Here is a 27,958-nt window from a genome sequence, read left to right as displayed (position 1 = left end):
CGCGAGACAGCCTGCGCCTGCGCAGTGTCAGTCAGTCAAGCAGCAGCGCCAAGAACCAACCGCCCGCCATGCCAGCCCGGACCGGCAGCGCCGCCGCCGCCTCCTCCCCCTCTTCCTCCTCCCCCCTGCCCGAGGACATCAAGAGACGGTAACCACGGCCTCTCTCCCTCTCTCTCCCACCGCCCCGGCGAACGGACAACCTGCCGCTGTGGTGGGTTCGGGTTTCCCGCCTCTCTCTGAGGAGGCGCCGCCTGACTGACTGACTGACTGACTGACTAACGGCCGTTGGCGCTCGAACTGACTAACGGCTGTGGCGCCGCGCGCTGGGGATTTGGCGCCAAACTGCAAAGAGCTGCTGCTGCTGCTGCTGCACAGAGCGGCGGCCCCTCGACCCGAGCAAAACCCCGCGACCGCAACCAGACCCCCCCACCCGCCTCAACCCGCAACCAGACCCCCCCCCCGCCTCAACCCGCAACCAGACACCCCTCAACCCGCAAACAGACACCCCCTCCCACCACCCGCCTCAACCCGCAACCAGACACACACACCCCCCGCCTCAACCCGCAACCAGACACACACACCCCCGCCTCAACCCGCAACCAGACCCCCCCCCCCGCCTCAACCCGCAATATAGCGTCCCAGAGCGCTTTAACACACTGAGCGGACCCCCACCATCAAGCCCTCCTCCACATTCTCATTCCAAACCAACCCCCCCCCCCCCCCATCAGCCAACACTGCTCTTCCTCCTCCTCCCCGTACACACCCACACCGCTCCCCCCCTCACACCCACACCGCTCTCCAAACCCCCCCCCCACCACCCATCCGCAACGCAATCCCCGCGCTCACTCCAACCAATCCTTACTGTTCTTTCCCCCCCCCCCCCCAACACAATTAACAATAATACTTGTATTTGATATAGCGCCTCATCACGTCTTTGAGCTGTTTCAAACCGCTTCACAGGACAACCCGGGCAACCCCGCAACCGGACCGTCAACCCGGGCAACCCCGCAACCAGACCCCCCCCCACCTCAACCCGGGCAACCCCGCAACCAGACCCCCCAAACCCAGACACCCCTACAATCAGACTCCCTCAACCTGGGCAGTGCAAAGTGAATTGACTGCACATTTTGTAGGCAAACTTGCATTTATATAGCGCTCCCCGCGCAGGGTAGCGTCCTAGAACGCTTATCCAACCCACACCTTGCTCCCCCCAGCACGTACCTGCCTCCTCCCACTCTCCCTCCACAACCAACCCGTACCTGCACCACTCTCCCACATCCGCTCCCCCAACTTGCCCATATCGCTCTCCCTTTGCATTGTACCTGACCCACATCACTCTTCCGACGCTCGTACCGCACTGTTCTTCCACATCGCCACCTGCATCACCGTCACCCCACTCTTTCCCACCCGCACCACCACCAACCCAACTTGTACTGCTCTTATACTTAAACCCCCCCCTTCGCAACCCCTGTGTGTCCACTTCCGCCTGTGCCTGCCTGCTCTGTTCTCTCCCCCCACACACACCTGCCTCCTCCCACTCTCCCTCTACAACCAACCTGCACCGCTCTCCCACATCCGCTCCCCCAACTCTACCCACGTGAATGCCTCTCACCCGCATCAACGTGTTCCCATTCTCAGCTGAACTTTCTGAGCTGGGGAAAGGGTGGAAGTCAATCAGCCATAGTCTCGGGTGCCCCCCTTCAGTCGGGTCTGTTCAAGGATAGAGTTTGGAAAGTTTCCCTTATTTTCCTGGTAGCTTATTCTGGAACGTTGTGTTTATGTGCGCTATATGTTAAGTGTTTGTTTCAAACCACCTTTTACACTGTGGCACTTATTTCTTCACACAGACTTCAGGCCCTTGAAGATAAAGTCGATGGCCTTACGGAGAAGGTACGTATGTATGCCTGGAAGTACTAGTTGTGTTCAGACTTGCATTTTGTTCCTGTTTAAGTATCTCCCGCTGAAAACTGTTTGACTGTTACGCGAGTGCCCTAGTCTGCCGTTGGGGAGCGAGGGATGAAAGCTTGTTGGCCCTACCGTTGGCAATTGCAAATCCACTCAGTCTTGGTCCTCCTGTCTGAAATGTCAAGTGCCGTCTGTGTTAGTGCATTTCTCTCTTTCATAAGTTGCTGGTTTGCCTTTATGTCTATGGCAACGTGTTTCGTTGCTGTCTGTCTGGCCTTTTTTTTGTTGAGACTGTTTGAGGATAGAAAAATCTTACTGCACTTGACAGTAATTAACTGTGAGATATTCTCACTTGAAAAAGGTGCTATAAAAGTACAAGTTCTTTATGTGTCCACATTGTGTAGAGTGGAAAATGATGGTACTATGATCATGAGTGGGTTTTTTTTTCTGGGGGTGGAGAAGGAGAATAACATTTGCATTTGATCACGTTCAGACGTATATATTTTGTGGACGAAATGTGGCAGAAATCCTTTTGTTACCCACAGTGTAAAACTGGCTGAAGTTTGATTGTTCTTTGGCTGAGAGAAGGTTCTTTAATTGTTTTTTTTAAAACTTTCCTTTTCCAGGAATGTATTAAAGAGAAACTGAGTTTACTACATGGCTTTTTGCAAGCAGATGTGCAGAATAATCTCAACGAACTGGAAACAAAATTTCAGAAAGATGAGCTGTCAGAGGTATGATAATAATATAATAATCTTGCATTTGATATAACGTATAACCCACTACCCGTTGCCTCCGCTTGACTGGCTCCGGCTTCCTGCTTGTCCCTTGTACCCTCCGTTCCACCATCACTCATAATTTATCCCTCCGCCTTGCCCCTTCCTTCTCCATCTTCAGATCGTGCCTGAAGACTTTCCTCTTCAACCGTGCCTATGGTCACCTACCACTGGCTCTGCGTCGTGCTCCAACACTGTCAAGCACTTTGGGATGCTACCCTGTGTGAGGGGCGCTTTATAAAAGTTGTTGTTGCTGTATCTGAATTCTGTAATCTATGTTCCTCCTCTTCCCACTCTTTGATTGTACTGAGTCTTTGCTTCAGATAATGTGAAATAGTGACTGCAGAAAGAGTGGAATAACTTGGATATACTAAAATCTCTCCCTCTCTTTGTTGCGTTGTTAAGGATGCACGAGTTATCGATTGTCATGCAGCGGTATTAGTAACTTTGGTTTCCTCTACTCGATGTTCGTTGCTCTCCACCATTACTCGTTTAGATATACGATATGGTGACGGCAACTCACTGCCTTTAGCTGAGGCACCACTCGAGCAGAGAAGGGTTGGAATAATGAGAACATTTCTACGGACCCAGCAGACACACCACCCTATGTGCGTGCTAGATTTTTATGATGAGATATCTCCTTTTCCCCTGAAGTACTCCCTGTTTTTTTAATCATTCTGCGCATTGAGGTAAAGAATGTCCAAATTGTGAATAGAACACTTGTCTAGTGTACCGCACTAACATGAGTCACACTCCTATTTCGAGAATATTTTTGTCTATCCCCTCCTCCCACACACATGCACACGCACACAGACATCCCCCCCAACCCCCCCCAATTTGAGCAATTGATGTTTTGAAATGGGTGTGGGATAGAGAATTACACCCATCCCCCCATTAAGAAATTAAAGCAAGCATTCTATTAAATAAAGGATAAATAACATGTCTGTATGTGCCCAAGTGTCTCCTTGCCAAGCAGGGAGAATAAAGCATCTGATGTACAGTAAATGGTATCCCATTCATTTTTTTTTTTGGCATTCAGCTCGGGAATCTGCCAAGTGCCTTTGTTCATCTCGTTTATCACAAGGAATCAATACGGATGGGGTGTTAATGGTGTTTTTTATTTGTTTCAGGAGGGATACTTCGCCAAAGTCAAGGTGCTGCTCAGCCAGGAGCCGCCTGTGGAGAATGGCGATTCCGAGCTGGGTCCAAATGCCAATGGCTGCGCTGAAAATGGTGCCCGCAGCGGCAAGAAGGACGACGATCGAGACAAAGCCAACGGAGTGGCGGGCGAGAGAAACGGCCAAGAGCAGAACCTCATGGAGACTGGAGGGGAGGACCCCACCCCCCAGGCCGCCAAGAGCCGCGGGAAACGTCAGAGTAAAAGCAATGGAGATAACAGACGTAAGCATTTCCGTGCTCTGTACGCTCTCCTTTCTCTCTTTCACACCCCCCATCCGAGAGAAATCACTGAAGAGAAAGGGCAGATGAGTAGCTGCTGCCTGACCTCGGCTGCAGACGTCTAACCAGGATGGTTAGACGTCTGGAGTCAGCATTTAGCTGTCTCATACCAGCCCAAAGCCAGTGATGTTGACAAAAGTCTTGCGTGCACGTTACCTGCTCACCTTGCACTTTAAATTTGAGAATCCTCCCAATTTGACTCCCCACATCGAATGTTGTCCAAATCTCAGGATTGTTATGCCGGCCTTCTCTGGTATCGTCCACCGTCACCCGAATTATAGAAAGAGAGGCTTCCTGAAACTCCTCCGCCTTTATGGATGAGCCCTTAAACAGCATTCCTCTTTATTCCAGGGACATCGGGAAGTCCACGGATTACTAGGAACTCGATGAAGCAACAAGCTACCATTACATCCATGTTTGCTAAAGCGTGAGTGTTCCTTCTGTCTCTGGCACTGCAGTTGTGTGAGTGTCTCAGCCTGGCTTAAGTCGTGGCTTAAGACAGTGCTAATCGCAAACAGGCTGCTGCATTTCGCCCACAAAATACACAATTGCTGAGCCTTACAGTATATCAATCCATGAGAGTTTGTGTAACACTATTGTGTGCAATTGACTGTCGCATTTCGCCCACAAAATATACAATCAATTCACTTTACAGTATCTTCTGTAAAGCACTTTGAGAATTCTCCAAGACACGATAAGGTGCTGATTCAAATGCAAGAATTATTATTATAGCATATCCTGTGAAGCGCCTTGAGACTTCTCAACAGTTGATAAAGATTATTACTATTATCCGCACTGAGGTAGCAGTGTATCTTCGGGCTCCTTGTCGGATGTCCAGAATTAGCAGGGTGCCTGTCAAGCCTGATATGATTCAAACGTTGCAGGAAACAGCAGGAGCAGATTTTTTCCCAGTGCTTTTTTTTGTTAAATGTTGGGATATGCTGGGCTGTTACCCGCTGAGAGGCATACCGGGGTGTTTTGACATCTCGGATCAAGAGTTAGAGTAATTAACAAGCTACTGAGTTGACATGCAAGATCTTTGAAACAGCTTGATGGCAAAAAATAGGGATTTCATGTATCAAGATCTTAACTATCAGTGTCTTCTGTGGAGTCCTGCAGCTTAGTGGTTAGGGCACTCGCCTCGCAAGCGAGAGGACCTGAGTTTGATTCCCGGGCAGGGCGAAACCTTAGGTAAGTTTCCTTACTCCACACACCTCTGTTTAACTAACAGTAAGTGGGAACCCGGTTGTTAGTCGATTGGTGGATGACTTTTCTGGGGTAATACCTTTTTAAAAAATTTTTTTTTAAATGTAGTCACTCAGTTCACAACTGTTTGTGAGATACTGCTGTGCGCAATTGGCTGCTGTGTTTCGCCCCGATATACAGTCCGTTCACTTTACAGTATGTCCCGCGAAGCGCTTTTGAGACATCTCGAAGACCTGGTAAGGCAATATAATAATAATAATAATCCTGGCATTTGATATCGTGCTTTTCACGTCGGGAGGACGCCCCAAAGCGCTTCACAGAACACACTAAAGTGAATTGACTGTATATTTGTGGGCGAACGCGGCAGCCAATTGCGCACAGCGACATCCCACAAACAGTCGTGGATTGAAAATGACCAATTTATTATTGTCTTGGGTTTTGGAGGGATTATTATTAGGCTCTGTGTGGAGTGAGGAAACTTGCCCGAGGTATACCAAATGCAAGGATTATTATCATCATTTGATGAATGTGAACTATTCTTTGACTCTTCGTCCGGTTCAGTTCCGAAAGCGAGCCCTCTTCAGAGTTGTCAACGTTAAGCGGGGTGGGTTTAGAACACGCTGGTCGCGGGGGATTTCGTTCCCGGTGGCCTTGGCCGTTCTGATACGTTCGGCCATTTTATAGGATTATTGTCGTGCAGCAATACAAGATTCTTGTCGCTAGGTGTCCTCAGTGAGGTATCTGAAGCCGGCAGTGTTCACAGTAACCTCTTCGCGTAAGGCAAACGTGAGACTGTGCTGGACTGGGGAAAGGACGCTCGATTCCTTCATCGTGACCCAATCTCGCACGCCGCCTAATCCCTCTCAGCGTCCAGTCTCATCCGGTTTACCTCTTGAAACTGCCTAGCATACCCCAGGCAAAACCGTGCTACCATCCTCAGCAGCAAGTTTTAATTGCCCTCTCTCTCACCCCCACCCCCATCCCCCCTTTTCCAATTAAAACATTGGAGGCTAGCTTGCCTTCTATACAATAGGAACACAGGAACAGGAGTAGGCCGTTCAGTCCTTCGAGCCTGTCCCGCCATTTCATTAGATCATGGCTGATCTTTACCTGAACTAATCCTTTCAATTCCAATTTCCGCTTTCTCCCCATATGGCTTACTACCCTGACCCACCAAAAGTCTATCAAACTCTCTCTTGAAGGTGTGGATGGATCCAGTATCCACGGCCTTTTGGGGGAGAGAATCCCAGATTTCTACTACCCTTTGAGTGAAAAAATGCTTCTTAAATGGCCTGGTTCTAATTTTAAGACTATGCCCCCCCCCTTATTTTGGATTCCCCCACCAGAGAAAATAACTTCTTTGTATCTACCCTATCGAATCCCTTTATCATCTTAAATACCTCAATCAAATCACCCCTCAACCGCCTAAATCTACAACCCTAAATAATACAAATTTTGAAGACTGAGGTGGGAAGATGTTTGTTAGGTCAGGGTATCAAGAGATATGGGGCAAGAGCACGTAATTGGAGTTGAGGTACAGATCAGCTATGATCTTATAGAATGGCGGAACAGGCTCAAGGGGGTGAATGGCCTGTTCCTATGTACTCACCACCTGCCGTGGACAAGCCCAAGGCAGAAACCCATCAGGTGCCTCTCAGGCTCGGATGTGAGTTGAAGCATAAATTACACTGTAACCCCTGAGTAGCTAATGTATATTCTGTACATTTTCCCAGAGCGAACAAACGCAAGTCCGAGGAGCTGAACGATGAAGAACAGGTGCCTGTTAAGAAGGAAGAGGAAAGTGAAGAGCAGGTAATGGCAGGGGGGGTTGGCTCTGACTGATCACAGGAGTGTGGCCTTCAGTTGAGGGAGATGCGTCAGTGCTTTTCATCTGACGTAAAAGGCCCCCTCGAGCCAGTTATTACTGTGGTTTACACAGTAGTATTTGGAAACATACAGGAATGTGAGCGACTGTCAACTGTATTAGACTGTGTGTGGAAAAAAAAATCTTGCCTGTCTCCCTCCTCCTCTCCTCTGCCCAAATCCAAATATATACCTCACTTATGTCAGGTGTCCCTACAGACCTGGAAAATGTCAAAATATTTAAGGTTGCCTTGAGGTGGTGACTCCCTGGAAAAGTGCTTGTCTGGAGCACGGCAAGTGTTTGTTTAGCCAGTGCTATTGCACAGAGTGTTGGCAGAGGATGAAAGCGGTTTAGTTTAATAAACATTTGTGGTGTTGATGCGTACTATTGGGAGCTGACTCCACTCTGTTTGAGGTTTGCTTTTTGTGACAAATTATTGCAATTCATTATTATTTCTCTTCCCCCCACCAACCCCCTAGGAAGAACAGGACGAAAAGCGAATTAAAGTGGAATCGGAAGAAACGTAGGTTTCAGACTCTCTCTCTCTCTCTCCTCTGGGGCTGTCTGTACATTATAAATGCGCAAGCTGGCGTTGTGTGACATTGACATATGGTGTCTGTCACTTTGCTTTTGGGGAATAAACAACCTCATTTTCTGTACTTGTAGCTCGATATATGTGTGGGAGTTGTAAAATATGTTGCGCCTAAAGTATTTCACAAAGCAGCTCATTACCAGCGAGATCTGGCCATGTCCATTGTTGTATTGATTGATGTCTCTCTTTCACAGACTGCCTGAAGGGGCTGAAACCAATGCTGACCGGAAACCTAAAGCTGATCAAACTCCTAAAGTGAGTGGGAGTTTTCCACCCTATAACACTAACCCACTGTTTCCCCCACCACCCCGGATTAGCGGGATCGGTGTTGGGGTGAGAGAGAAGCGAAGAATTTGCTTCCTACTTTGTTCATTTGGCAACTAGACTAGGTTGCTCAGACCCCGACACCTGTCTGTTCAGCACTTTGAGACATCCTCCCGACGTGAAAGGCGCTCTATAAATGTAATTTTGGTTGTCGTTGTTTACACTCAGTGTTTGGTTCTCAAATGCCTTTCTCCTGGAAGCAATGGTGTGCATGCATATGTGCTCCCTCGTAGTTCCTTGTCGTTTGCAGCCTCCCGACTGCTTTTTGCGAGTTGTCATCGAGTGTTGGCAGGTTTGCGAGAGGACCTGGGTTCGATTCCCGGGTGGGTCAGGGCGAAAACTTAGGCAGGTTTCCTTCCTCCACACACACATGCCTCTGTTTACCTAGCAGTAAGCAGGAATGCGCTTGTTAGTCGATTGGTAGATCACTTTTCCGGGGGTAATAACCCCTTCAAAAATACAATAAGATTTTTTAAAAATGTAGTCACTCCATCCACAATTGTTTGTGGGGCACTGCTGTGTGCAATTGACTGCCACGGTTCAGCCACAAAAATGCAATCAATTCACGTTACAGTGTATCCTGCAAAGCGCTTTGCGGTATCTCAAGCCGTGATAAGGCACCGTATCAAATGCAAGAATTATTACTTCAAATTTGCCGTTTCACCCTTTTGCTTTGACAGACACCGCCTCCCAAGTGCGTGGATTGCAAACAGTTCCTGGATGACCCGGACCTCAAGTACTTCCAGGGCGACCCTGACGATGCAGTGAGTGTTCCGCGAGCTGGTTGTCTAGAGGCTGGTTGTGGAGCGGTTTCGGGGAGCTGGCTTTCATTTGCAGAGGGGGAAAGCTGATATAACTGCTGTAACAACATTGCTTCAACAGCTGGAGGAGCCCGAGATGCTGACTGACGAGCGCTTGTCGCTGTTTGAAGGCACGCACGACGAAGGGTTTGAAAGTTATGATGACCTTCCTCAGCACAAAGTTACCTCCTTCAGGTCAGTGGAGTCGCAGCAATAATGACGGCTTGGCAGCCATGCGTGCATTCACGGGCTGTGGTTTTTGTCTGGCTTGAGAACCTCTGATGCAGGAACGGTGCACACTGACCCTTTGGTGCAGTGGACGAATGTGGTTGTCACATCTGACCCAAAACAATTGGCTTCCACTCCTAACTAGAGGGACTCTAGTTTCGCCGAAACAATATACAATCAATTCATTTTACAGTATATGGTGTGAAGCCCTTTGAGAAGTATCGAAGATGTGGTAAGGCGCTATATCAAATGCAAGGATTACTATGATTATTATTTATCAAGCCCGGCGTATGTGTTCTGTGCCCGGCTCAGTAAGAGAGCAACAAACTGTTTGCTTTTATCCTCCCATTATCATGGAGCTCTCTTTCTTCCTTCCAAATTATTTCCTGCCAAAAGCCTGAGTGAAAGTGACTGGAGATGTTATAACTCATTGTGTCGTTGCTCGTGTACACGACGTTTGATAAACAGCCTTTGATTGTGGATTCGGTCCCCTGAGTAGACCGATATATTTGCATTTCAATTGTTGACCTTTGGCATCTTCCCTCCCTCCCTTTTTTGCCCTCAGTATTTATGATCGGAAAGGACACTTGTGTCCGTTTGACACGGGTCTGATTGAGAGGAATGTGGAGCTGTATTTTAGCGGGGTCGTGAAACCCATCTATGACGACAACCCCTGCCTGGACGGTGAGTGTGTTTCACAGGCACCGATAATATTGAACGTCATTCTTGCAGTTGCTGAGCGCTTTCATACCCGCACTAACTTGTGGTGTCCTGTAGCACATTAGTTAGAGCACTTGCCTTGCAAGCGAAAGGACCCAGCTTTGATTCCCGGGCGGGTCAGGGCGAAATCTTAGGCAAATTTGCTTACTCTACCCACACACCTCTGTTTACCTAGCAGTAAGTAAGAATCCGGTCGTTAGTCGATTGGCGGATCGCTTTTTGGGTTAATAATCCCTTCCCCATGAATAAATAAATTGGTCACTCAATTCACGATTGTTTGTGGGACATTGCTGTGCGCAATTGGCTGTATTTCATCCACAAAATACACAGTCACTCCTCTTGACAATATATTTTGTGAAGCGCTTTGAGACGTCTCGACCACATGATTATTAGGGACGTCTCAACGACGTGTTAAGGTGCTGTATCAAATGCAAGAATTATTATTATAGTTTGGGAAGGGCAGTGAGATTGTCGTGATGTGTAGCTAAACGCTGACGTGAGCTCTGGTCCTTTCCGAACAGGGGGAGTCAAAGCAAAAAAGCTAGGTCCGATAAACGCCTGGTGGATTACTGGCTTTGATGGAGGTGAAAAGGCCTTAATCGGATTCACTACGGGTAAGGACAGGGTCCTGTGGGGTAATCACAGGGACTTTAATTGACTTTTTAATCTGTTGTTGTGGCACGATAGATGTTGGATCCAGGATATTGCTTCACTGATCACCTTTATCATGTTACGTAGCACTTTCACTTTGCCACTATGCCACGAAACACTCTTCCTTAACACCTCCGCCTTGCCTTGCCCCCTCCTTCCCCATCTTCAGGTCATGCCTGTAGACCTTCCTCTTTGACCGTGCTTACGGTCACCTTCCTCCTCTGGCTCGGCGTAGTGCTGCGTCACTGTCGAGCGCTCTGAGACTCGACCATGCGTGAGGGGCGCTGTGTAAATGTAAATTGTTGTTATATGGGGCAAGGGGTGAAATTTTCCTTAAAGTTCTTACAGCGAGAATCAATGCGTTCTTTTCCCTGCCCTCCCCTCCCACTCCAGCGTTTGCTGATTATATCTTGATGGATCCCCGTGAGGAGTATGCAGCCATCTTTGCTGTGATGCAGGAGAAAATCCACATGAGCAAGATCGTCATCGAGTTTGTGCAGAACAATCCCGACTCCACTTACGAAGACCTGCTGAATAAAATCGAGGTTGGTGATAGTCTACACAGAATCAACAAACCTTACAGCACAGAATGAGGCCAGCGTGTCTGTGTCAGCTCTTTAAAAGAGCTATCGAATTAGTCCCACTCTCCCGCTCTTACCCCATAACTCTGCATAATTTTTTCCTTTTTAAGTACCTATCCAATTCCCTTTTTGATAGCTATTATCGAATCTGTTTCCACCACCCCTTTCACGCAGTGCGTTCCAGACCATAACAAATCTGGGTTAAAAAAAAAATTCTCCTGGTCTCCCCTCTGGTTCTTTTGCCAATTATCTTGAATCTGTGTCCTCTGGCACCCTACAGGCAGAGGACTACTCTTATCAAAACCCCTCATATTTTAGAACATTTCTATCGCCCACAAAATATGGTCAATTAATTTTACAGTATATTCTGTGAAGCACTTTGAGATGTCTCAAAGACGTGAGAAGGCGCTATATCAAATGCAAGGATTATTATTTATTAAATATTCCCTCAACCATTTCCCCTCAAACATCTCTACTCTCAGCAGAACAATCCCAGCTTCTCTCGTCTAATCACTCCACATCCCTGGTACCACCCTGGTAAATCTCCTCTGCCTACACCCTCTCCAAGGCCCTGACATCCTTCCTAAAGTGTGGTGCCCAGAATCGGATACAATAATCCCAACTCAAGACACGGCGTCTAAATTGGTTGCCCGATTCGTTGACAGACCACAGTGCCTCCGGCTGGGCTGAGCTTCAGTCGCTTCACTGAGGATTCGCTGCTGCGACATGCACAGTTCGTGGTGGAGCAGGTCGAGAGTTACGATGAAGCCGGAGATGTGGATGAGCAGCCGATCATCATAATTCCCTGCATGAGAGACCTGATCAAACTGGCCGGTGTCACCCTCGGGAAAAGGTGAGTGCTCGGGGGGGCGGGCAGCTTTGCAGGACTGTGATTATGGTCTAAGGTCAGTTGTCTTGGTTGCTTCTTGTCCTCATGTGGATTACCTGTGATGGTCTGGCCTTTAACAGCTGCCGGAGGGGTCGCGCGTTCATAGTAACTGCATAATGCCATTTGGAATATAGCTGAGTGTCTCCCCACTCCACTACCCATTTAGCCGGCTCTGGTCGGCCTCCTGCTTGTCCCTCGCCTCCCTCCTCTGCTCCACCATCGGCGGCCGTGCTTTCAGTCCACTACTCCCCGAAGCTTTGAAACTCTCTCTCCCCCAATCCCGCCGCCTTGCTTCCTCCTTTCCCTTTTTTAAATTGCGACTGAAGACCTTCTTCTTTACTGTTAAGCTACACCTATTACCCCCGTGAAGGGCAAGCTGTGTAAATGCAAGTTGTTGTTGGTGCGGAGGAGATATCTGACGCAGGCTTTGTTGTGACCAAAGGCGAGCAGCAAGGAGGCAAGCCATCAGACATCCCACCAAGATTGATAAGGACAAGGGCCCTACCAAAGCCACCACCACCAGTCTCGTCTATCAGATCTTCGATACTTTCTTCTCCGAGCAGATTGATCAGAATGACAAAGAAAACGGTCTGAAGCGCCAGCGGTGCGGAGTGTGCGAGGTGAGTGCCGCCATCATGGCCTCCGGTAGAGTAATGGTTAACACGCTTGCCTCGCAAGCCAGAGGATCCGAGCTCGATTCCCGGGCGAAACCTTAGGCAAGTTTCCTTACTCCACACACTCCGGAGGATATCAAGAGCTTTGGTGTACGTGGGCGTTGGTGCAGAGGGAAGAGAAGGCGCATTGCAGGACGTGACGCAGTTATTTCACTTGGAGATTTTCTGTGTTAAACAGGTTTGCCAACAGCCCGACTGTGGGAAGTGCAGAGCTTGTAAGGACATGGTGAAGTTCGGAGGTAGTGGTCGCAGTAAACAGGCCTGCTTGCAGAGAAGGTAACTGAACATCACCTTTGGCTGTGTGCAGTATCAGTCCATTGTGGGGAAATTGTTAAACACAAGTTTTAATTTGGAGTCCTGTAGCGTATTGGTTAGAGCACTCGACTCACGAGCGAAAGGACCTGGGTTTGATGCCCAGGGGGGTCAGTGTGAAACCTTAGGCAGGATTCCTTATTCCACACACACACCTCTGTTTACCCAGCAGTAAGTAGGAACCTGCTTGTTAGTCGATTGACAGATCGCTTTTCCAGTGGTAATCATTCCTTCCAAAAAAAGATTCACTAAATTGGATGTATCACTAAATCCACGATTGTTTGTGGGACATTGCTGTGCACAATTGGCTGCCGCGTTTCACCCACAAAACACACAATCAAAACCACTAGCTTAATCCCGTGAAGCGCTTTGAGTCGTCTCAGTAACATGATAGAGCGCTATATCAAATATAAGGATTATTATTATTAATAGACTGCAGGGGAGAGCAGTTCCTACATTCTCACGTTCTGGTGCCTTTATTCTCCTCCCCACACCCCCACCACCCAAGGTGCCCGAACCTGGCCGTGAAGGAAGCTGACGATGACGAAAATGACGAAGAGGATTCGGAGACGGTCGGTGAAGTCTGTCCCAAGAAGATACTGCAGGCCAGGAAAAAGAAACAGTCTAAGAACCGCATCTGCTGGATCGGAGAAGCCATCAAGGTTAGCCCGCCACTCTGCTCCTGTTCACAACAACACAACTTGCATTTACACAGGGCCCCAGAGCGCTTGACCATGGAGAAGCATGACGTCGAGCTGGGGGTGGGGGGGGTGACAATTGGCACGACCTGAAGATGTGGAAGGAAGGGGGCAAGGTGGAGGGATAGAGGGAAGAGTGTTTCGGAGTTTCAGGGCATAGTGACTGAAAGCACGGCCATCATTGGTGGAATAGAGGGCACAAGGGACAAGCAGGAACCTCAAGCTAATTGATGGGCAAGTTCTTACTGGACAAATAGTAGGAAGCTTTCCAGACAGTGATCACAGAGGCAAGTTGCGAGATTTTTAAGCTGGTCAACCTCCAGCAGTTAACTCAAAGCGTACGCTGGAGTCAATCCATCTATTTCCTCCAAGCCTTGGCTCTTGCCAAACTGCGGCCAATACCTTCTGGAATTCGGCGAGCAAGGGAATATCACTCCATCTGGGGGTAGTCGGGGGGTTGGGTGGGGGGAGAGAATGTGTTCGTCAAAAAGACTTGAGGGAAATCTTCATACATTCGCAGAACTCTTGTTGGGTCGGTTTGGACGTGATTAAACATGGGTTCCCGCGTGTGAGTTAATTAGCTGCCCCCCCCCAAATAAATGAGCCAAGCCACTGATAGTCTGGGGAGCCTTTTAAGATGGTGCAGCTGTTGGGAGTCCCTTGAGAGGGATTAATCCAATGGGTGGGGTGGAGGGGCTGTTCTTCCCTTTGGCCTTTGGATGCTAAGTGCGTGCTTTGTCGTTGGCTGGTGTTAACAATGGGGCTGTTGGTGGAATCTATCACAGCCCATGACGCAGATAAGCCAAGATTGTTCCTATAAATAGGATCTGCCTTGTAGTCTTGACTCCCGGCTTCTCTTCCTTCCCCCACCCACCCCCCCACCAGTCTGACGGAAGAAAAACCTATTACCAGAAGGTGTCTGTTGACGACGAGCTCTTTGCAATCAATGACTGTGTTGTTGTCAGCCCCGATGACCCCACCAAACCCCTCTACCTGGCGAGGTTAGATTTTTTTCTTCCTCTTTCGTCTGTTTTCTGTGTAATTCTAGTTATTTCAGAAGCGCAGATGTGTTCAGGTATTTAAGGCAGGGAGACGTGGCCTGCTTAGCCCGCTTTGGGATTTTTTTTTCTTGCATTTGACAAATACTTGGTTGCCTGACTTCCCTCAATGGGAACTAATCTTAGTTGTAATATTAAAGGATCTGTGCTTTTTACTAGAAAGTTCTTTACATAAACTTTCACCTTCCCTTCCTCTTCTTTTCTCTTCTCTTTTCCCCACTCCACACACGCACACTCATACACACACATTGAAATCATTCAATACAATAATGGCCGAAGAGCACCTTACCAGGGTTATAGGACCAGTGGGAGGCCATTCAGCCCTCGAGCCTGTTCCGCCATTGTATAAGATCATGGCTGATCTGTACCTCAAGTCCAATTACCCGCCTTTGTCCCATACCCCTTGATACCCTATCTATCAATTTGAACAGTGTTTGCTTTCTTTCTATTCCACTGTTATTTATCTAGTGGCTGGCACTTTCTGTTTAACAGGATTGTCGGTAGAAAAACACTAGGGAAAAATTAGGTTGAAGGAATTTCTTTAATCAGCGCCTTAGGATGTCCTTCTGACAATTCCTGTGTTGATATATGAGGAAATAAGACAGTGGTATTGATTTGTACATGATCTAATAGTAATGATAATTCTTGGATTTGAAAAAGCGCCTTATCATGTCATTTTGTCCACAAAATACCCGGACAATTCAGTTTACAGGGTATCGTATGAGACGCTTTGAGATGTCTTGAAGACGTGATAAGGCGCTGTATCAAATCCAAGGATTACTATTATTATTGAGACTTCTCAAAGCGCTTCACGGGATATACTATAAAGTGGATCTAATGCGATGTGGTGCACGGCACGCGGCTGTCTTCTGTCGGCAGGATCACGTCCATGTGGGAGGAGGGCGTTTGTAAGATGTTCCACGCCCACTGGTTCTGCCGTGGCACCGACACAGTGTTGGGAGAGACGTCCGACCCACTCGAGCTCTTCCTGGTGGATGAGTGCGAGGACATGCAGCTGTCTTATGTGGACAGTAAAGTGACCGTCATCTACAAGGGACCCTCCAAGAACTGGGAGCTGGAGGTAGGAAAGGTTTAACCCAACTGTTTGTGTGTGTGCGTGTGTTTGTGTGAGAGAAAGAAAGAAAGATGGAGTTTAGATGTGGGCTTTCAGTTCCTTTTAAAGGCCCGCTCTGTGTGTGAGTGTCAGACTCAACATCAGGAGGTCTAGATTCTGGACAACCCGTGTGTTCGTTGAGATCTAGTAATATGCAATTGGTGCTGGGGGGGAAGGGCGAGAGAGTGGGAGGCGAGGAGACTGCCTTTAGATTCTTGGTAAAGGCATATGGAGTATAAATCTAATCATAAATAACTATAATCATTCTTGCATTTCATTCGGCGCTTTATCATGTCGTCAAAATATCTGCCAATTCTACATATTGCTGAGTTATTTATGGGAGACAACATATAATTCAGATGTTTAAAATCGCTTAATGGATCGTTGATGGTTTGACGAGCGTGCCTGGTCCTAAGATTTAGCAGGGCAGAAGCTACAAGCCAAATCGCAGATTTAAAACTTACCAGTGTTTTGAAGGGTAAGTTAGAACTGGTGGAATACAGTATATGTAGTGCACTGCCCCACAATAGGATTGAATATCTGTGGAGGGTGGGCTGTTTGTGTAATACAGAGTCTCTTTGTGTATGCATACCACTCTGTCCGCTCCCTGAACTCAGCGGACTGTGGTTTACTCCATGTCCCCCACCATCGACGGTCGGGCCTTCAGCCTCTCTGCCCCCACTTTTTGGAACTCCATCCTCAGCCCCTCCGCCACACTCCCTCCCTTGCCTCCTTTAAGGCCCATCTCGCGACCCTCCTCTTCGACCGCACCTTCGGTCACCCTCCTACCCCCTGCCCTCTACCCCTCCTGGTCCCAACCTCCAGCTCGGGAGCAAATCCCTGACTGTCCAGCGCTTTGGGACGTCCTCCCGACATGAAAGATGCTGTGTAAATATCATTTGTTGTTGTTGTTCTGTCTCAGGGTGAACCTGAAAATCACTTTGAGCTGAAGGTTGTTGACGATGACGGGAAAACCTATTTCTACCAGATGTGGTACGACCCGGAATATTCCAGATTCCAAATGCCTCCGAGCTGCGAGCCCACAGAGGAGAACAAGCACAAGTAAGTGAAGAGGGCTATGTGGTTTTGGTTATTCTATAATAACCGGAGTACTGTAGCTTAGTGGTTAGAACACTCACCTCACAAGTGAGAGGACACAGGTTTGATTCCTGGGCGGCTCGAGGCGAAATGTTTGGCAAGTTTCCTTATTCCACACACACACATCTGTGTTGACCTAGCAGTAAGTAGGAACCCAGTTCTTAGCTGATTGGCGGATCGCTGTTCCTTCAAAATAATAATGTGGTCACTCAATTCACGACTGTTTGTGGGACACTGTTGTGGGCATTTGGCTGCCGGGTTTCCCCCATAAGATATACAGTCAATTCACTTTACAGTGTATCCTGTAAAGCGCTTTGAGACGTCTCAGAGACGTGATGACGAGCTATATCAAACGTGAGGTTTATTATTATTATATATTGTGGTTACCGGCGAGCTCTGTGTGCAGGTTCTGTGCCAGTTGTAGCCGGCTCGCCGAGATCCGGCAGCGAGAGATGCCGCGAGTCATGGAGTCGGTGGATGCGAAGGACGACTCAAAGGTCTTCTACTCCTTGGCGTCCAAGAACGGAACCCAGTACCGAGTCGGTGATGGCGTTTACCTGCTCCAGGATTCCTTCTCGTTCAGGTAATGGGTTGGTTTAACACGCACCCACAGTCATACACATACATACACACACACATGCGGGAACCCCACGCTTAAGAGTATCCAAACCAAGCTGAGATTTCCGTGCTCTCTCTCCCGCAGTGTGAAACCATCCAGCCCGGGCAAGCGGCCGATCAAGAAAGATGACGTGGACGAGGACCTGTACCCGGAGTATTACCGCAAGTCCTCGGATTACATCAAGGGCAGCAATCTCGACGCCCCCGACCCCTTCCGCATCGGCCGCATCCAGGAGATCTTCTGCCACAAGCGCAGCAACGGCAAGCCCAACGAGGCGGACATCAAACTGCGTATCAATAAATACTACAGGTGAGATGGACCCACTGACTCACTCACCTACCCACCCACCCACTCACTCACGGCAACTGTAGCTGCACAGAGTCTGAATTAAAAACAGAAGCCGCTGGGAAGACTCAGCTGGTCAGGCATCATCTATGGCGACCGAGAAACATGAGTAAGTTAACGTCTCAGGTCGATGACGAAAAAGGGAGGGAGGGTGGTGGGAGGGTGACCGAAGAGGAAGGTCTTGTGATGGGTCTTGAAAGAGGCGAGGTGGGGGGAGGGGATCCGGGATGCAGCTCCAGGGGGCGGGGGATGAGGGGGCAGAAAGGTTAAAGGCCCGACCGTTGATGGTGGAGCGGGCGGGGTGGGGAGGGTGGAGCAGGCCAGGTTGGAAGGGTATTTGAGGTCTTTGTCTCTGGTGTGGTTGACTGTGGTCATTTGTTTCAGGCCTGAGAACACTCACAAAGGGCTGAAAGCCAGTTACCACACAGACATCAACCTGCTGTACTGGAGCGATGAGGAAGTGGTGGTTGACTTCAAGGACGTGCAGGGGCGCTGCAGGGTGGAGTACGGGGAGGATCTGACGACAGAGAACATTCATGAATACTCTGCTGGAGGGACCGACAGGTTCTATTTCCTGGAGGTGAGAGAGAGAGAGACGCAGCCAGGCAGGATAAGTTCCCAGGCTTAATTTGTGGAGTCCCCGTAGCCCAGTGGTTAGAGCGCTCACCTCGCACCAGACTGCTCCACGTCCCCCGCTCAGACCACCTCACCATCGGCATTCGGGCTTTCAACCTCTCTGCCCCCACCTTTTGGAACTCCTTCCCACATTCCCTTCGCCTCCTCCCTTGCCTCCTTTGGCCACCCTCCAACCTCTACCCTTCCTGCCCTCCACCCCTCCTGATCCCAACCCCCTCAGCTTGGGTCCAAATCCTTGACTCCAGCGCCTTGAGATGTCCTCCCGACGTGAAAGACATTGTGTAAATGTAATCATGTGTATAATCTCTGCATTAAACTCCTCAAACTCCATCCACAGGCCTACAATGCCAAGACGAAGAGCTATGAAGATCCGCCAAACCGTGCCCGCAGTTCAGCAAACAAAGGGAAGGGCAAGGGGAAAGGCAAAGGTACGGACCGCAATCTGTATTGTGTGTCTTGGAGTGTTTCTGTGAGGCAAAGCTGCATGTGTCTCTCCAGGAAGAGAGAGAGAGTGCGCATTCCATTCCAACAATCTCTCTGGGATTTCCATGTGAAGGTGGGATGCATGGAATTCACATCTTAGGTTCGGAGAATCTTAAACATAGAAACGGAGAGACAGAAGTAGGCCATTCAGCCCCCCAAGCCAGTTCCGCCATTCTATATGGTTATGGCTGATCTGTGTCTCAACGCCAATTACCTGCCCTTGCCCCATATCCCTTGATGCCATGTGTTTAATGGGTTTCTGCATGTGTCAGACACCCGCCTGACCACAAACAAACATGTGTACGTACACACACATAATTGGTTCCAATGTTATACAAAAGTAATTTGTTGTTGTTGAAGTTGTTGCCCTGGCTCCAGTGTTTGAATGCGTTAGAGCGTGGATCGCTCTTCCGAAATCACTGCCTGAAGCCGAATCTGTATCGGGTGTTTAAAGGGGAATCGCACAAAGATTCTCAAAGGGAAGTGGGGTTTGAATGGAGTCGGTTACAGAGGCTGCGGGTTGGATGACCTTCCATTGGCGGTTAGGCCTTCAGCCTCTCTGCCCTCACCCTCTGGAACTCCATTCCACAGTTCCCTTCCTCGCCTCCTTCAAGGACCCCCTCTTCGTCCGTGCCTTCGGTCACCCTACTACCCGTACCCCTCCCTGTCCTCCACCTCTCCTGATCCCAACCCCCGGCTCAGGTGCGGATCCCTTCCTCTCCAGCACCTTGGGATGACCTCCTGACGTGAAAGGTGGATGCTGTGTAAATGTAATGTGTAGTTGTTGTTGTAAACCCCTGTGCCCCCCCCACCACCTGCAGGTAAAGGCAAGAGCAAAGCCACAGCCGAACCAGAGCAAACGGAGCAGGAGAATGCGGAGAGCAAATTCCAAAAGCTTCGCAGCCTCGATGTCTTCTCGGGTTGCGGAGGGCTCTCTGAAGGATTCCATCAGGCAGGTCAGTGATCGTACAGCGGTGCAAGTTTATGTGGGAGTGACTTGTAGTCCCACACTGTAGAGATTAGAGCGCTCGCCTCGCAAGCGAGAGGACCTGAGTTCAATTCTGTCAGGTTGGGGCAAAACCTTAGGCAAGTTTCCTTACTTCCACATATCCTTTTACCTAGCAGGAAGTAGGAAACCGGTTGTTAGCTGATTGGCGCATCGCTTTTTCCAAAAAGAAATTGGTCACTCAATCCATAACTGTTTGAGGGATCCTACTGTGCACAAATTGGCTGCTACGTTTCACCCACAAAATACACGGTTAATCCACTTTACAGTATATTCTGTGAAGCGCTTTGAGATGTCTCAATGGCACGATAAGACCTGTGTCAAGTACAAGGATCATTATTATTATAGTTCATGTGGGAGTAACTGTGGGGGAGTGGTGACCGGTCGAGGAGTAATGTCTTGAGTCATGATCTAAAAGAGGGGAAGGAGTAGGGCAAGGCAGAGGAATTAGTGGGGGGAGAGAGTTCCAGAGTTTCAGGGCGTAGTGGCTGAAGGCACAGCCACTGATGATAAGAGCGAAGTGGGGCCGAGGCACAAGCTCTGAAGCTTTCCTCTCGTCCAGGCATCTCGGAGACACTGTGGGCCATCGAGATGTGGGAGCCGGCGGCCCAGGCCTTCCGGCTGAACAACCCGGGAGCCACGGTGTTCACAGAGGATTGTAACGTGCTGCTGAAGCTGGTGATGGCGGGGGAGAAGACCAACTCGCTGGGGCAGAAGCTGCCACAGAGGGGTGACGTGGAGCTGCTGTGCGGAGGGCCTCCCTGCCAGGGATTCAGCGGGATGAACCGCTTCAATTCCCGCACTTACTCCAAATTCAAGAACTCTCTGGTCGTCTCTTACCTCAGGTCAGTGGGCAGCCGGGCGTGGCGAATACAAATGTACGGCAAGGGGCGTCCTTACTGTGTCGGTCAACAACAGTGGAGTCCTGTAGTTCAGTGGTTAGAGAACTTGTTTCCCAAGCGAGAGGACCCGGGTTCGATTCCCGGGCAGGTCAGGGCGAAACCTTAGGCAAGTTTCCTTACTCCACACACATGCCTCTGTGTACCCAGTAGTAAGTAGGAACCCAATTGTTAGTCGATTGGGGGCTCGCTTTCTGGGGGTAATAATCCCTCCAAAAAATAATAATAATTTGGTCACTCAGTCCACGGCTGTTTGTGGGACGCTGCTGTGCGCAATTGGCTGCCGAGATTCCCCCACAAATTTACGATCACTCCACTTTACAGTGTATCCTGTGAAGCGCTTTGAGGCATCTCGAAGACATGACAAGGCGCTGTATCAAATGCACGGTTTATTATAATTATTATTATAATTCATTGCGTCTTGCTCTTCCTGCAGTTACTGTGACTATTACCGGCCGAGATTTTTCCTCCTGGAGAATGTGAGGAATTTTGTGTCTTTCAAGCGCTCGATGGTTCTGAAACTCACTCTCCGGTGCCTGGTCCGAATGGGCTACCAGTGCACCTTCGGGGTGCTGCAGGTAAAGCTCGGGACACGCTTTATGGCCAACGGTGCCCTTCCTATTCCTACTCCTCGGTTCCCCAGTGTATTGGCCAAACGTGTCGGTCATTGTCCACACCACAGTTGCTCCGCTTCACAACATAGAAACAGGAGTAGGCCATTTTGCCCACAGAATACGCAAAGAATCCACTTTACCGTAGAACATAAGAAATGCTAAGACGAAAAAAAGACCGAGGTCCATGCAGTTTGCCTTCTACGTTCCTGGCGGTCGCTTGCACATATGTCCCAAACTACCTATGTACTGTAACCCATAATGTTATTTCTTAAAAGAAATCTATCTAATCTGTGTTTGAAAGAGAATATCACACTGTATCCTGTGAAGCCCCCCCCCCCCCACACACACACACACTGCCCACAGCTTATTTGTTGGGAAACTTGCATCTGTTCTTACTTTGTCGGCAGAGAATTTAATTTTAACGTGTTGTTTCATGGAGTCATCTCTCTTCCCTCCCCTCTCTCTTTTCTCTCTCTCTCTCAAATTCCTCTCTCTCTTCCCTACCGCTCGCATTCTCTCCTTTTTCTTGCTCTCCCCCCTCTCTGTATCTCTCTCTCTCCCTCTCCCCCATTCGCTCTCTTCCCTCTCCCCTCCTCTCCCTTCTCTCTGAGTCAGGCTGGTCAATATGGCGTGGCCCAGACCCGCAGGCGAGCCATCGTGCTGGCTGCAGCCCCTGGAGAGAAGCTACCCCTCTTCCCCGAGCCTCTACACGTCTTTGCCCCCAGGGCCTGTCAGCTCAGCGTGGCCGTGGACGATAAGAAGTTCTTCAGCAACATAACCCGGTAATGGCGGTCAGCGCTGAGGCGCACAGCCTGTTCTGTTTCCGATCTGGCAGTGTGTGGAATCCTATAGCTAGTGGTTCGCAAGCGAGAGGACCCGGGTACGATTCCTGGGCAGGTCAGGGCGAAACGTTAGGCGAGTTTCCTTACTCCACACACACACACACGCCTCTGTTTACTCAGCAGTCAGAAGGAACCCGGTTATTAGTCGATTGGCGGATCGCTTTCCGGGGTTAATGATCACTTTAATAAATAAATAAATAAATAATGTGGTCACTCAATCCCCAAACTGTTTGTGGAGATGTCGCTGGGTGCAATCAGCTGCCGCGTTTCGCCCACAAAAATACACAGTCACTACACTTTACAGTGTGTCCTGTGAAGGGCTTTGAGTCATCTCGAGACGTGATAAGGCGCTGGGTCAAATGCAAGGATTATTATTATATTATATGGGTCGTTGTTAATGTCTGAAGAGCTGTGGTTTAGATCAGACCAGGAACTGTTAACTAACTGGCTGGGGGGTGGTGGGGGAGTTTGATGGGAACCCGTCTGCTTCTAACTCACCCGTTTACTGAGCCGTGAAGTGTCCTGTGGGAAGTCTGACATCAGACTTGAATTGAAGGGCGACCGGAATAACTCTCACACCTTCTGCAGGACGAAGTCGGCCCCCTACAGAACCATCACCGTGCGAGACACCATGTCCGACCTCCCCGAGATCCGGAACGGAGCCTCGGCGCTGGAGATCTCGTACAACGGGGAGCCTCAGTCGTGGTTCCAGCGGCAGATCCGCGGCACACAATACCAGCCCATCCTGCGCGATCACATCTGTAAGGTAGTGTGTCCGTCCTCTCTCGCCTTCTTCAAGTCCTGTCTAAAGATCTTCCTCTTTGATCGTTAGTTCGCGGCCTGCTCGATAATCTGTAACCCATTGGAGCAAATAGCCTCGCGAGCCAGAGGACCCGGGTTCGATTCCCGGCATGGCCAGGTCATGGCGAAACCTTAGACAGGACTTCACACACAGCGCCTGTTCTTACCAGCAGTCAGTAGGAACCCGCTTGTTAGTCGATTGGTGGCTCGCTTTCCGGGGCGAATAATCCCTTCAAAATAATTTTAAAAATGGTCACTCAAACCACGACTGTTTGTGGGGAAGTCGCTGGGCGCAATTGGCTGCTGTGTTTCGCCCACAAAACACTTTAATAGAGTATCCCGTGAAGCGTTTTGAGACGTCTTGAAGACACAGTAAGGCGCTGTATCAATTGCAATGATTATTATAATAATAATAATTGCTAACTCGGCGCAGGTCAGTTTGTGCTCACGCTCTTCGTACTTGGTCGCGATCTTACAGTCGGACTTTCCTCCCCTCCCTCCTGTCCGACCCCGCAGGATATGAGTGCCTTAGTGGCGGGGAGAATGAGACACGTCCCCCTGGCGCCCGGTTCCGACTGGCGTGACCTGCCGAACATCGAGGTACGTCTGTCTGACGGCACCATGACCAAGAGGCTACGGTACACTCACCGCGACAAGAAGAATGGCTACAGCAGCACTGGGGCGCTGCGCGGGGTCTGCTCCTGTGCAGAAGGTGAGCGAGCGGCTGAGTCTGGCTGTCGTCAATGTGACCCTCTTAATATTTAGTTGTCTCTTTGGTCACCCTCCTACCCCTCCCCTCCTACCCCCACCCTCCCTGCTCTCCACCCCTCTTGATCCCACCCCCAGCTCGGGTGCAAACCCTTGACTGTCCCCCTGACGCTGTGTAAATGTCATTTGTTGTTGTTGTGACTGTCATTGGGTTTTCGTGTTGCACATCTACAACTCCAAGCCAGTTGCTGGGCTCGCTCCACGTGCGGTTTGCTGCAGTAAATGATGTACTAATGAAGCTCTTTATAATTCAGCGTCGGGCTGTGCCTGAGGCAGAGTATCAATACTGTAATTGCTTGAGTGCTCTCTCTCTCTCTCTCTCAATTACTCTATTTATCGACTCAATCGAAACGTCCCCGGAGTGTGGTTCTTTCTCTTTTCTGATTGCCAGTTTGTTCAGCATTACTGGAGTAACGGCAGCCCCTTGCATTTATATAACTCCCTTCACGCCAAGGTGGCATCTCGGAATGCTGTGGTTTACGTCAGTGGCCTGCGCTCTTATTCTTGGCTTGTTGATCAAGGCGGGGGGGGGGGGGGGGGTGTTAGGTGTGATGTTTATTGCCCAGAGGGTGTTGAGAATCTGAAATGTGCTGCATCACAAGGGGGGAGAAGCGGTTGTTGTAGTTAAAAGGGAGACGGAGAAAAAACTAGGAAGTCAGGGATGCGGAGATAAGGTCGGAAATGGGATGAATAGAATCATAGAATGTTACAGCTCACAGTTGGAGGCCATTCGGCCCATTATTGCTGTGCTGTGCCGGTTCTTTGGAAGAGCTACCCAATCAGTCCCACTCCCACTGCTCTTTCCCCACATCCTTGCAAGTTTTTCCTCTTCAAGTACCTATCCAATTCCCTTTTGAAAGTTGTCATTGAATCTGTCTCCACCGGCCTTTCAGGCAGTGCATTCCATTAAACTGGCTGAACGGCCTCTGGCTCCGACTGTGTGGGCAGCGGGTTCTCGTCTTGTGTTCACCAGGGGGGTTTTGTGGTGTTTTGCAGGCAAGCCTTGTGACTCTGCAGACAGGCAGTTTAACACCCTGATTCCCTGGTGCCTGCCTCACACTGGCAACAGACACAACCACTGGGCCGGGCTGTACGGCAGGCTGGAGTGGGACGGATTCTTCAGCACCACAGTCACCAACCCTGAGCCCATGGGCAAGCAGGTGAGTCACTCCTCACGGAGCCTTAGCTGCTTTGATCGGCTGGTTTGACAGATCGCGGCGTCCCCATAGCGTAGTGGTTACCACGCACTCCTCGCAAGCAAATGAGAGGACCCGGGTTTAATTCCCGCCAGGCCGTTCAAATCGGGGCAAAACCTTGGGCAAGTTTCCTTACTCCACACACACACACACACACGCCTCTGTTTACCTTGCAGTAAGTAGGAACCCGCTTGTTACTCGATCGGCGGATCGCTTTCTGGTGACAATCTCTCCACCAAAAAAAGTGTCACTCAATCCACGGCTGTTTGTGGGACACTGCTGTGCGTGATTGGCTTCCGCGTTCGCCCACAAAACACACAGTCACTACACTTTATAATGTATCCCATGAGGCGTGATCTGAACAGCGTGATAAGTAGGCTGTATCAAATGCGAGGATTATTGTTGTAAAGAACCGTGTGCTAATCTCTCTCTCTCTCTCTGCTAGGGTCGGGTGCTACACCCCGAACAGCACCGTGTGGTCAGCGTGAGGGAGTGCGCGCGCTCCCAGGGATTCCCAGACACCTACAGGTTCTTTGGAAACATTCTAGACAAGCACAGACAGGTGGGTGTGTGCTCGGCAGGCACAGGCAGAGGCACGGAACCTGGTTTAGAAAACCGCAACTTATCCGGTTGTTAGTCACGTTTCCGAGGGTGATAAGTTGACAGTACATTCTGTGAAGCGCTTTGAGATGTCTAGAAGACATGATAAGGCGCTGTATCAAATGCAAGGATTATTATTATTAAGTCGTGTTCGTGGGCTGGGTTTGCACCGAGACTGCTGGTGCAGCGTGTTCACAAAGTACTGTTATTCACCCCCTCCCACCGTGTGTTTTTTTAAATTTCCCCACAACTGAAATGTGTAGAAGGAAGAATGATGATAAGTGTATTTAGAATTACTTCATTGTATTCAGTACAAGCGTTTAACTTGCACAAGCGTACATTCAGAAGACCACAGGATCGGTGCCTGTGTGTGTGTGTGTGAGCGCCATCATTTTCACGGCAGATAATGATCAGTCGTCATGTTCTGCGCCACGTCTTCCTTTAACATGGATGGATGGAGTGAGGAGGGCAAAATGAATCTCTTGTCAGTTTGTTTCAGCTCCTCCCTAGTCTCGTGACACTGCTTTGTATCGATGCCACCACCCTTTGGAGCTCCCTCCCTTTCGTCTTTCAAGGCCTGTCTCAAGACCCTCTTCTTCCACCAAGCCTTCGGCCACCCTCCCTGTCCTCCACCCTCCCTTACACCAATTCGCCCCCACACCCCCCACCCCCAGCGCGGGTCCAAATCCCTGACTGTCCAGCGCCTTGGGACGTCCTCCCGACCTGAAAGACGCTGTGAAAACATGACTTTGTGGACAGACGCGCTGAATTTTGGCATGGGATGAAGCTAGGCGAGTCATGGTGTGTTACAAGTGTCTGATGCCACGTGCCACTCTCTGCTGGTTCTCAAACAGACCCCTCATCTCCCCCCCCCCCCCCTTGTTTCACACAGGTCGGCAACGCTGTGCCACCCCCCTTGGCTAAAGCCATCGGCACGGAGATGAAACTGCACATGACTGAGAACATGAAAGAGAAAGAGAACGCAGCAGGTACCTGCCTGGTGTGAGACGTGTGCAGGCGGAGCGCAATGTTCACAGTAAACGTGTATCTGGGGCCTTCGGGCTTCAAAACCTTTCAGTAGAAAACTCTTGTGTGGGCGGGTGTGTTATGTCCAGGCACATGTGTGGCCCACATTACCATCAAACACAGGTGGGAGTCCTGTAGCGTAGTGGTTAGAGCGCTCGCCTCAAGAGAGAGGACCCGGGTTCGATTCCTGGGTCAGGCTGAAAGCTTAGGCAAGTTTCCTTACTCCACAAGCTGCTGTTCACCTAGCTAGTCGTTAGATGATTGGCGGATCGCTTTTTGGGGGTAATAATCCCATCCCGTCTCCACGAATAAATAAATTGGTCATTCAATCCAGGACTGATTGTGGGACGCTGCTGGGCGCAATTGGCTGCCGTGTTTCACCTGCGAAATACCTAGTCACTGCACTTCACAGTATATTCTGTGAAATGCTTTGAGACGCCTCAACACTGTGATAATTGTCTCTTCCCCTTTGCCCCATCTTGTCTTTAGTCACGGTACTGCACTCCCCTCACACACACTCCGATTTCAGCTTTTTTTAAAAAGCCTCTCTTCCCCAGCCCCACCTACTTAGCGATTGATCCACATCTTTCCTGTAAAGCAACTGAGAATATTGCATCCTGAACAGTTTGCTGAATCCTTAATCATTCCTTTCCCTTTCTTTCTCCCTCCCTCCCTCCCTCTCTCCCCAGAAGCCGTCAAGCAAGAGAGCATGGACATCGCGGAGTGACTCCTCCGCCGGGCGCTCTCTCCCAGGGAAATCTTCACTCGCTGAGTTCAGGGCAGGAATAAGAATGATTCCCATGGTCTGGGAATCACTGGTATCTTTCGCTGGCTGGCACTGTGCGCTGGTGAAGATGTAACCTCAATTTTAGCTAAAAAATTGAACTTTGTTTCTCCCCCCCACCCCCCCATCCTCTTTTTCTCCCCCCCCCCATATCCTCTTTTTCTCCCCCTCACCCTCTTTTTCTCCTCCCCCACCCACCCTCTATACCCACCATCCCTCCCTTTCCATTAATTGTGCAGTCCTGTCTCGCAATGTGGATTTTATATAACGTGGTTTTAAGATGCCCAGTGATTGAATGATTGCCTCAAACTATCTGCGGTGATGATTCATTCGTGTTTAATAAACTTGTAGTTTTTTTATATGTTGTAATATTCCTTCAATAAATACCTTT

The 27,958-nt window shown here is 49.5% G+C and overlaps 1 protein-coding gene across 2 annotated transcripts; it reads left to right on the top strand.

Annotated features, from left to right (window-relative positions):
• The first annotated feature begins 47 nt into the window (after positions 1-47).
• dnmt1 (DNA (cytosine-5-)-methyltransferase 1) lies at positions 48-27,709 on the top strand. Of its 2 annotated transcripts, none has more exons than XM_042344701.1 (34): positions 48-148; positions 1,848-1,890; positions 2,532-2,639; positions 3,812-4,082; positions 4,491-4,566; positions 7,079-7,157; positions 7,689-7,732; positions 7,996-8,056; positions 8,806-8,889; positions 9,008-9,120; positions 9,719-9,837; positions 10,395-10,487; positions 10,918-11,069; positions 11,771-11,958; positions 12,437-12,614; positions 12,847-12,944; positions 13,489-13,642; positions 14,564-14,679; positions 15,616-15,817; positions 16,773-16,912; positions 17,355-17,531; positions 17,652-17,876; positions 18,297-18,492; positions 18,886-18,976; positions 19,853-19,987; positions 20,600-20,882; positions 21,373-21,514; positions 22,166-22,332; positions 22,981-23,158; positions 23,710-23,905; positions 24,958-25,121; positions 25,603-25,719; positions 26,650-26,746; positions 27,476-27,709. In XM_042344701.1, exons 1-34 carry the CDS (start codon positions 69-71, stop codon positions 27,508-27,510), a joined length of 4,602 nt encoding a protein of 1,533 aa, XP_042200635.1. In that variant the 5' UTR covers positions 48-68; the 3' UTR covers positions 27,511-27,709. The 2 variants fall into 2 exon arrangements, with proteins under 2 accessions (XP_042200635.1, XP_042200634.1); XM_042344700.1 differs by having other exon boundaries at positions 27,473-27,709.
• Positions 27,710-27,958: the final 249 nt, after the last annotated feature.

Source organism: Callorhinchus milii, unplaced genomic scaffold (genome assembly GCF_018977255.1).
Source record: "Callorhinchus milii isolate IMCB2004 unplaced genomic scaffold, IMCB_Cmil_1.0 Scaffold29, whole genome shotgun sequence".
Lineage (NCBI taxonomy): Eukaryota > Metazoa > Chordata > Chondrichthyes > Chimaeriformes > Callorhinchidae > Callorhinchus > Callorhinchus milii.
This window is presented reverse-complemented; position numbering and strand designations above follow the sequence as displayed.